The sequence below is a fragment of the Triplophysa rosa genome, linkage group LG5, assembly GCF_024868665.1.
Source record: "Triplophysa rosa linkage group LG5, Trosa_1v2, whole genome shotgun sequence".
Taxonomy (NCBI): Eukaryota; Metazoa; Chordata; class Actinopteri; order Cypriniformes; family Nemacheilidae; genus Triplophysa; species Triplophysa rosa.
Window position 1 is genome coordinate 2,524,280 of NC_079894.1, and position 11,299 is coordinate 2,535,578.

Genomic DNA, 11,299 nt, shown 5'->3' on the forward strand with positions numbered 1-11,299 from the left:
CGTGTGCTGTTCAGAGTCTCCTTGCGCTTCTTTGCCAGTTTTCTAAAAAGAAAAATCACAAAACAGAAACAGCGTTAGCATGCTCAACCCTTTTCTGATCATGCAAGCATGTTGAGGATGACCCGCCAACACGCTTTTATTTCTGTAGTGTGCATATAAAGTGCACTGAAGTATGCATCAAAAGATCTAAAAGATCTTCTATAATCACCAAAATGTGCATTTGACACAAAACAGAATAAAATACACAATTATTTCTCAGATGAAGATCACTCGGTGAATTTAAAACTCATTTTAATCATGTGACAACAATGCAAAATATTACTGTCGGAAATGTTCAAATTTTATACTGCCAAAAACGATAAATATATAAAAAATAACCATTATTGTGTTCAGTCAGATTAACAGTAAAACAAGAGAATGTGGAGTGAAAACAGCAGCGCTCGCGAGAGCACTCGAGGTGATATGCCATTAAAATCATCAAGAGAGATTCATTTTAATGACCAAAGTCTGATGAAGACGACGCTTTAAACCTCCCAATTAAATCCCAATATAATTTTAATCAATGCCCTGCCAGGACACCAGCTCTCCGTGATTATAACACCAGCCCGAGCGCTTTATTTCCATTCTCCAAACAGCAAACGTCACCAGAGATCAGAGGGAAATGCTCCAATTCTGCTTCAGTCAATCTCTGCCTCGAACACGCCTTCGTCTTTCAAACGTCTCGTGCACAGCAAAATGCAAACCAGAGCAAATTAGCCAGTCAAATCTGTGGGAGCAAATGAGCGTGTGCGGGAGGGGCTTCGCGCCCGAGGCCGAGTTCTGGATCCCAAAGCAGATCGGCGTGCAATTTCAAATGCGAGTTTGGAAACGGAGCCAAACCACAAAGTAAGGAGATGCAAGAAGTTTGACGGAACTGCAGAACTCCATTAAAGCCGAGCCAACTTCATGAGCATTAAGGGAGCAGGTACGAAGACGTGATTGATGAGAAAAGCTAACGGCTTATGACGCTCCTCGACGCATACATCACATTAGCCACTTTAAACAACACACCAATATTCCATTAGGACAAACTTGACTCGGTTTTCATTCAGCAGACATACTCCAACTCCATTTCTCGTTAACATTCAGCCCTGCGTCTCTATCTTAAATGTGTCAAATTCAGCGCTGTAGTACTTGAGTCCGGACTCGAGACAGTTTTCTGTGGTCTCGGACTTGTCTTGGACTCGTTGGTATCTGCACTCGGACTTGTCTCGGACTCGTTGGTATCTGCACTTGGACTTGTCTTGGACTCGTTGGTATCTGCACTCGGACTTGTCTCGGACTCGTTGGTATCTGCACTCGGACTTGTCTCGGACTCGTTGGTATCTGCACTTGGACTTGTCTCGGACTCGTTGGTATCTGCACTCGGACTTGTCTCGGACTCGTTGGTATCTGCACTCGGACTTGTCTCGGACTCGTTGGTATCTGCACTCGGACTTGTCTCGGACTCGTTGGTATCTGCACTCGGACTTGTCTCGGACTCGTTGGTATCTGCACTCGGACTTGTCTCGGACTCGTTGGTATCTGCACTCGGACTTGTCTCGGACTCGTTGGTATCTGCACTCGGACTTGTCTCGGACTCGTTGGTATCTGCACTCGGACTTGTCTCGGACTCGTTGGTATCTGCACTCGGACTTGTCTCGGACTCGTTGGTATCTGCACTCGGACTTGTCTCGGACTCGTTGGTATCTGCACTCGGACTTGTCTCGGACTCGTTGGTATCTGCACTCGGACTTGTCTCGGACTCGTTGGTATCTGCACTCGGACTTGTCTCGGACTCGTTGGTATCTGCACTCGGACTTGTCTCGGACTCGTTGGTATCTGCACTCGGACTTGTCTCGGACTCGTTGGTATCTGCACTCGGACTTGTCTCGGACTCGTTGGTATCTGCACTCGGACTTGTCTCGGACTCGTTGGTATCTGCACTCGGACTTGTCTCGGACTCGTTGGTATCTGCACTCGGACTTGTCTCGGACTCGGTCACTGGACTCGCCAAATGTTCTAGTTGGTCTCGACCGAGTCCGATGATATTTTCTCCTTCCAAACAAAATCATTGATGAAGCATTTACTGTATGTTTGCTTTAGTTGGACTCTTGACTTTCATTAAGTTAATTCTCTTTCCTCTTGGAGAAGGTTACTTTTAGTGAAGGGTGTCGACCTGTAAAAAAGATTATAAATAATACTAAATGAAATGATACTAAATGACTGATTTGAGTGTTCTGGTTCACAACGCTAAGATACTGTGCCAAATTAAACTGTTACTGTGATACTGCGCCTCAACAATTGTATTTTAGAACACTGTTATAACAGACAATGAAAACCAAACGTTAAAACACAAGAATCAAGAACCCAACTAAAGAAAATACTGATCACAATAATGATGTTTGGTGAAACTTCTACATTCTTTCAACATGAATTGCGGTGACAAAAGTGATGTTGATTCAATGCAGTTATCACTGACAAGTCAACAAACTGAGAATGGGCACATTTCCCATTGGAAGCCCAGAATGTGACTTGTTGTTGTTACACTACAATAAAAAGACTGAAAATCTGAAGTTGCACTTCGGCTTTATGTGACTTTGGTGAAATTTCTATACCTAAAGTATATAAAATGACCTAATTTGATCCGATTTTTGTTCATTACAAATAAAGAATGCGGTCTTGATTTCTGAAGAGGATTCTTTTTTCTGTCTCTGTCTGGACCGTATCATTTGGACTTGACTTGGACTCGAACCTCTTTGGACTCAGTCTTGACTTGGACTCAAACTAGTGCTGTAGTACTTGAGTCCGGACTCGAGACGTTTTTTTATGATCTCGTACTTGTCTTGGACTCGTTGGTATTTGCACTCGGACTTGTCTCGGACTAGGTCATTGGTCTCGACTGAGTCCAGATATATATATATATTTTTTCTCCTTCAAAACAAAACATTGATAGAGCATGCTTCTTGTGATCCGAAAACTGTTGCCGACTCTTGACTCAAGAACGAGAGCCGCGCGTGTTCATAAGTTCTCTCTTCACACAGCAGTTCAGTTCACTGTGTGCTGTTGGTGTAATTAAATAACTCCGGTATATTGGTTCAAGTCCTCGGGACTGTCATGCACGCCAGAAAGTGAAGAACTGAATTAATTTGTGGGTAATATTAAGTGTTTACGGGAGACGCTAAAGCGAACAATTCAGGTCAAATGGTTTGACTGGTTCACTTATAATAATGAACCGGTCTGAATGAACGATTCGTCCGCGGCGCGAACTGAACAGCATCAATCATTCATCAGGCACGATGTCAGCGAGCAGCGGCATAATAACATTTGGTTTTACAAACCATAATAAATGTATCGACAGTGCGCTTAAAAGCAAACTTTTTGCAACAAAACTTTCTCCGAAACCTGTGGGACAACATCCAATTTTGTAAGAAACCTGCAAAGGCATCACAAAGAGAGGTGAGTTAATGCCATGTTTCAGAGTTAGCATTGCATTTGAGTATTTTTAGAAAGTAGTTATGAGTTTAGAAAGTAGGGCTTCAAGATCAGATTGATCGTATTTTTATTGTCATTTCGATATGAACATGTTATTTAAGGATGGGCACCGAAACATGCTTTTAAACGAGCCGTGGGGCCTCTGCTCTTTCTGGCAGCTCCTTTATCGAACACGCACAAGCACGGGCAGGCGCGCACACACGCGCACACACACACAAAGGTGTTAAAAAATTCCTTAAAAAAGTGTGTGGGGGGGTTGGTTACTTTGGGGGACACTAAGTCATAAGTTCAAGAATGGGAACATATTCAAGTGTTTGCTGGTTATTTGTTACATTTTCTATTGGCAGAATAGGATTGTTACACTTCAATAAAAAAAAGTGAAGTTACACTTCGGCTTTGTGACTTTAGTGCTATACCTAAAGTAAATAAAATTGCCTTATTTTGAGGTAAAATAAAATTGTCTTTTTGATCATTACCAATAATGAAAATAGAAGATATGCTGTCTCTTGCATCACAAAAATTCTCAATAGTTAAGTATGTGGTCTTGTAGTCATGATTTTTTTTCTGTCTCTGTCTTGACTGTCTCAATTGGACTCGGTCTTGACTTGGACTCGAACCTCTTTGGACTTGTCTTGGACTCGACAACGGTGGACTTGACTACAGCCCTAACTCAAACCTCTTTAGACTCGGTCTTGATTCGGTCTCGACTAGTCCTGGTATTGGACTTGGATCGACAAAGGTGGACTTGACTACAGCCCTAGTCAAATTCTGTTTCTGTTGTAACTTGGATAAAAGCATAAATATAAATGTCACGTAACGTTGTGTAATGTAATGTAATGTAATGCATGCACAGACGGCAATGTTTCCGCCCGCTGTCCTGATTCTCAACATCTTTCCTGTTGATCTCATTCGGCAGCCTTATGGAGACGCCCCCCCACATCTCACAGCAAACCCCGTCAACACCACCACTTCTGTCCAAACACAAGCTGTCAAACACACACACAGAGAAATGAGAAGCACTGCCAATAAATCTGTCTATCATCAACACGAGCTTGATACTAACCATCCTCCAACAAAAAACACTGTCAAAGACTTCCTGTGACAAGTACATTGCATCTAAAAAAACCACACATTTATTTTTTTAAATCTTGGAAAAAAGTCGGTTTCATTGTAACAACATAAAAAAACGTTACTGCACATATGCGCACTCATGGACTGCCCTTAACCTCCGGTACACATTCACAAACAATAGAGCGCCTGTAGATTATTTCTGATAACAATCAAAAGAAACCGAGAAGAAGCGTCACTCGTCTAAACTTGTCTCTTCAATATTTTGACTTTAGACTGCGATACCAAGCTCAACCGCTAGATGTCAGTGTACCATACGCTTTCTTTAAATGCGACTAAACTACACGACCCATTCAACAAATTGTATATTTAAAGCAAAGCCCTTTTAAAAGGAAAGCCTGCAACCATTAGGCAAAAAAGTGTAACGGCTAATGCTAATGCCCTGGCTTCTGCGGAACGCAGGATAGGAGACCGGATGCTATTTTTTGAATGGATGTCAATGGGTTTTGTTAGCCGTTAAGGGTTCTCCAATTGGAAGTATTACAGACCCTCCCAGCTCTAAAATAAGAGTATCTCTGTTTAAAGTCCCCATGAACTGGAGGTTACGATGGTCTTCCGTATTCTGACACATTTCCAAGTGAAAAGGAATTTCAAAGGAGAAAATTAGTGGGCGTGGCTTGCATTTTTCACTACAAATTGATTGGATGTGTGGAAACAGCCATTGCATTTTGAAATGAAACTGACAGCAGACTGACAGTTGAAGGGGAGGAGTTAACAGATGCTCCGCCCAAACCGTCTAATTAACGTCATTTGAGATGGATCGTCATTTCAGGGCGGAAGTGCATTTTCAGATTTTAACTGAAGATTATGAGGGCACATGAATTTTAAAAAGAAAATGACCCACATTGATGAGCTGTTTACTATAACCACTGCAATTTTTCATAAAAAAATGTAAAGTGTCATTTTTAATTTCACTGGGACTTTAATAAAATGAACATACAACAAAATTCAACAAATTGTTTATTTAATACAATTATTATACAATAAAATAATAATACAAAAAGAAATGAAATCAAATATATACAGTTATATTATTAGACACGAGCCAAACACAAACCGGAAGTTAACTGGGGTCAGATGAAACGCTCTGTATCAAAAGAAAGTCTTGACATATTCCTGATTTCAGTCAATCTGATTTTAAATGATCGAGGCATGTTTACATATAAACACATTTTTACTAAGACGTTTTAGAATTTCTGTCAATGTCTTTAAGTTTTGGGTGCAAATGAACCATTAAATGAGAGACGTGGATGGATTCATTGAAAGCAACTCATTTCTATCCCAGACAGACTCGAGGATATAGTGTATGTGAGGGGTTTGCTGTGATGAACATCACACTAAAACTCAGTGAAAACAGAGTCTCTGTGCGCTCGCCCAAAGCATTTATCTAAGAATAACAGCCCGCTGGACACAGAGATGAAACTGAACTGCATTGTGGGTATCGTCTCCTTTCTGAAGTACAGCAGGTATGTAGGCGATCCGTGTGTACATTTCCAGTCTTATTAGAGGCAGTCTGACGGGGGAAACAGTGGGGAATTGTGGGTAGCGTGCTGGATAACCGCAGACGAGAGAGACCCAACAGAGAGTAAAGACACGAAACACCTTCTGAACTACCTTCAGCTTATCATTATATCGGACCAATCCGTTGTGTTTGGAATCATACATCAGTGAATCCTTCAGAGTCACGTCACAAATGTCAATTAAGAAAGTAAATGGGATCAGTTTTGAGTTTTTTTTGTCTGATATTTCATGTTTCAATGGATTGACACGGAATCCGCCTCAGTTTCAGGATCTGGACATGACCGGTGTGGTGAAACACGGCCTGCATCACTTGTTTTTATCGAGCTACTTTAGCCCGTAGCTTTTCTTGCATTGAAATGGAGTGGAATATCTGCCAGACCGCTGTCGGTCGGACTCTCCTGTCAGTTTATAAGTGCGCGCTGATGGTGTCCTCAGGGACGCAAACCTCAGCCCGTCCACTTTATTGATGACATGACAAAAACTACACACGCGCGTCCTCATCCTGCAACGTCAATCACATCCGCTCCCGCAACAAACTCTGAAGACTGACACAACACACTCATGATCGACACGTTCTCGGCCTTGTTAAATCTGCCCGAGAAAATCTGCTCGAGTTATTCCATAAAAATACACCGAGATGGGAATCTCCAACCACTCGAGATATTGAAGTTCTAACCGCAAGAAAACAACACACATGACCTTACCATTCCTGCGCCGTTCTTTACTCTGTGTACACTGCTAAAAAGACTTTCTTTCTTAGTATTTTTGTCTTGTTTTCCAGTACGAACGTCTAAAGATTCTTGAATCAAGATGCATTTGATTGATGAGCAAAATGACCTGTGAAAATAAGTCTTGTTTTTAGACAAAATGTATGAAATTTCAGTGAATTTGTGCGTAAAACAAGCAAAAAAAATCTGCCAATGGGGTATGAAAAATAATCTTGAATTTAGTGAAAAAGGAAAAGGTCAACTTTAAAGGGGTCATATGGCGTGAACACGTGTTGTTCTGTGTCTGTGGTGTGTTATAAGTCGCTCATGCATGTATTAAACACGTATGATTGCAGACATGAAAGTGTGGGAACAAAAGAGTCATTCTACGTAAAAGCGAATGCTCACCAGACCTGCCTGAAACACCTCGTGTAGCCACACCCCCACAAATCTACATCAGTTGGTGGTCTGATTTGACTAAGACCGCCCAAATGTAGACGCAAGTAAGGTGGGCGTACCTGTCAGTACAATTGAAGAGGAACCTGATGTTCCAAATATGGTCAGAGGCGTCACATTTCCCTCACACGCTTGCAGTATTCCACCAATCACTACACACTGGTGAACTGGCCAATCACAGCACACCTCGCTTTTCAGAGCCATGAGCTTTGTAAAGAATCTGTGTGTTTCAGAGAGGCGGAGCAAAGAGGAGATACAAACATGCACGTGTGTGGAGAATACAGCGTTTATCAACCTTAAATCCTGTAGACACATTACATCACATCTAAAACAAACCATAATATTCCTTTGAGCCGTGTCATATCACCCCTTAAATTTAAGATTATTTTTATTAACCCATTGGCAGATTTTTTTTGCTTGTTTTAAGCAAATATTCATTGAAATTTATATATTTTGTCTAAAAACAAGACTTATTTTCACAGGTCATTTTGCTCATCAATCAAATGCATCTTGATTCAAGAATCTTTAGACGTTCGTACTGGAAAACAAGACAAAAATACTAACTAAGAAAGTCTTTTTTTGCAGTATATGAAAAAGCTTTAAGACAGAGAAGAGCCAGCGAGCAAACGTCAGGATTTATATTTGATTTAAAAGGAACTGGTGCTCGACTCCCAAACCTACAAATAAACAAACACCTTAGCAAGATCAACAACAAACAACATGAAGCACAAGAATCACTTGAAGATGGACATTAATGGACTTCATTTGCATGCCACTAACACAAACCATGCAGAAGCGCAGAATGACCGGAAATAATGCTGGTGAAAGAAAGAAAGATGATGATGATGAGTGATGAAGAATGGGTCCAGGTTCGGGAATGATGCTTTTCCCATCCCTGTGCTGGGCAACAGAAAGACAAAAACTAGTCTTGGGAAATAAATGGCTTTTCCAATCGTCCACAAGCAGAATGAGATTGTTAGTTTTGATATTAAACCTAAAGCGTTACATTAATCACAAATCATCATCACAGACAGGCATTTCACATCCAAATCCACACGAGCACTGTGTTGTTGAATGCTTTTACCGTGTAAGATCACAGAGAATTCAACACTGAAAAGCATGTTGGGCAGACTGTTAACTGTCATTCCGATTGAAAATAAGGCCTGTCCGGACGCCAGTCATGCAGGCTTGAGCGCACAGAGCTAGCATAGCATGACACTAACATTGTACAAAGACGTTTTACTTACAGGTAGTAAGTGTAGGACTGATACGTTCTCCTGCCCAGTGGGGTGGTGAAGGGGTTTAGCAGTGGAAGGGGATGGAAATGACAGGAAAGAAAAAGTAAAAAATATTAATGTTTGAAAACGATATCAAATGAAGACAAACAGCCGTGGTGACACACGTCACGTGTGAGAGAGTCACGGTACGTGACAAACCTGAACACGGCTCTCAGAGCGAGCGTCCCGCTGTGTCGTGTCAAAATCGGACTCCCCGTTAGATTTTGACTCCCCTACTTCTGATTGGTTCATTCACTTAGGATGCTGCTTTGTGATTGGTCCCTATTTCTAAAGCCCGCCCCCACACCTAATCCTAACCATAACCTTCGTAGGGGAAAACAGGGGAGTCGTAATCTAATGGGGAGTCAGGTTTTGATACTGGCACCGCCGTCTCCTCCGGATGACAGTTTAGTTTTTTACTGGAAATCAAATTGCGTATTTCTAGGCTGCCTTTGTGAAGCCGTTCAGTCATATTTTGAAAAATCAGACATCTGAGGACAGAATGAACCGACCCGGTGACTGTCAGGCCGACATTACACGAGAAGAGAAATGTGCTGTGATATAAATGACCGGATGAACTGTGCTGATCGTTTTAAAAAGGGAATTAGCATGACTCCCCGCTCTTCTTTCTAATCGAATTCAACAAATTAAAGCAAATAAATGCCACAGATTCAATTCACTCATTCGTTTGATTTAGCTTTATTGAACGAGATTCAATTAACACGACCACGGAGCGATCCACGCTCAGAAGCCGTGACATGTGTCCAATCCAGTGTTTGGCATTACCCAACACGAGCCGACGATCTGTGAAGTAACGGATGGAGACCGACCCTGAAACAGCCCGAATACATCATCATACGCTATATGAGATCATATAAGAGCTTTCTCCAGTCAAATATCAAACATTTATTCTCTCTCGTGTGTTTGTAAACCTGTACGTGAGTCTTTCTTCAGTGAAACACAACAGAAGATATTTTGAGAAATGTCTCAGTGGTTTTGTGGTCAAAATGGAGTTCCGTGTTGTTTGACGATCAATGTTCTTCAAAATATCTTCTGTTGTGTTCTGAAGAAGAAAGAAACTCATAAAGGTTTGAGGTGACACGAGAGTGAAGAAATGATCACATTATGATGCAGAATGTTTGTAAGTATCTTAAAGGGACAGTGCACCCAAAAATCATCATTTACTCACGCTCATGTCATTTCATACCTGTATAAACGTCTTTGCTCCGATGAACACAGAGAAAGATATTTGGAAGAATGTCGGTCATTTTCAGTTGCGGGACATCATTGACTAGGGAGAATTAAATGGTGCCCGAGAACTCTTTGTTTTCCTAAATTCTTCAAAATATCTCATTATGTGCTCAACAGAACAAAAAATAAAAACAAACATCCTTCTATGGTAGTGAATGATGTCCCAGAACTGAAAATTGCTCACATTCTTCCAAATATCTTTCTCTGTGTTCATTGGAACAAAGAAATGTATGACAGACTTTTCCTTTTTGGATGAACTATCCCTTTAAAACACACCAAAAAGGCAAAACAGCACAGATTTATAATGACGAAATAAAATATAATAATAACTTTTCTATTGTAGCAAGTTGGGGCAAAAGATAGAACGATATGTCTAACAAAAATATCTAGTATTTTCTATTTTAAACAGCTGTAAAATATAAACTCTAGTCTGTTCACGTGTGTGTGCGCACAAATCATGTCTGTAAAAACACTCGCTGTCTGTGTTGAAGATGTTAATGTGGTCCTGATGGAGAACGCTGAAGCCGCAGCACAAACACATCATGTTGAGAAAAGCCAACAGACAGTATGTGACGGCAGGCGGCGTGTGTGTGAGTCAAAGCCCGTAGGAGTGGAATATTTGCTGGAGATGAGTCGAGAGATGTGCGCGGCCGGCGGGAGAGCGGGCTAATGTAAACCAGCCTCCGGCTAATCCTCCACTCTTATCAGCCCACCTCTCATCCGTCTCAAGTTTCCTCCGTCGCTTGTGCTTTCTCGGACGTCAGAGAAAACCTCTTCTCATCCGGCTATTATGAAGCATTTTAATGGGGCTCATCGTCATTAACGGATGAATAATTTAGCGATGAGGACGAGCCGATAGAAAGGCCAGGAGAACTATCTATTATTAATAGCTGCTGGTAAACTCTGGACAACCTCCAGATCTCATCGACTCTCTCGGCACAAACCAAAACCCTCGACCGACCGCGGATGACTTGAGCAGTAACCAACATCACAAACATGTGTTCCCGCGGAGTGGAGAAGGTTCTTACCGTTTCTTCATGAGAAGCACGACACCGAGGAAGATGATGATGAAGAGCAGAGCTCCTGCGATCACGCCAGCGATCTTCACCGTGTGGTCCGTCTGTTTCTCCGGCTCCACGGCGTTGGGTTTGTGGGTGGCCGCCCCTGATATCCACCAAAGGTCAAAGGTTATACACAGGCCAAAGATCAGGTGAAATCAGCGCTCTGAGCTCAGTGATGCAGGCAGAATGATTTCTCTCATCTCATGGGGAATACTTTGTGAGAATACTGGTGACAGTTCTGTGTCTCTGCACGTGCTTTACTACGTTATGAAAAGGGCTCGAGAAATTTATACATGAATTCATCCACACACACACACACACACACACGCACACACACACGCACGCACACGCACGCACGCACGCACGCACGCACGCACGCACGCAC

General features: G+C 41.9%; 1 protein-coding gene across 1 annotated transcript in view; it reads right to left on the reverse strand.

Moving 5' to 3' along the window:
- si:ch1073-391i24.1 (receptor-type tyrosine-protein phosphatase mu) overlaps window positions 1-11,299 on the reverse strand; it is a 72,543-nt gene that overhangs the window by 55,720 nt on the left and 5,524 nt on the right. Inside the window, exons 5-6 of the mRNA XM_057333425.1 lie at window positions 10,882-11,017; window positions 1-42 (exon numbers count right to left, since the gene is read on the reverse strand). The exon at window positions 1-42 is cut by the window's left edge and continues 110 nt beyond it. Of these exons, the coding sequence (XP_057189408.1) occupies window positions 1-42; window positions 10,882-11,017 (178 nt within the window). The remainder of the gene's footprint in view (window positions 43-10,881; window positions 11,018-11,299) is intronic.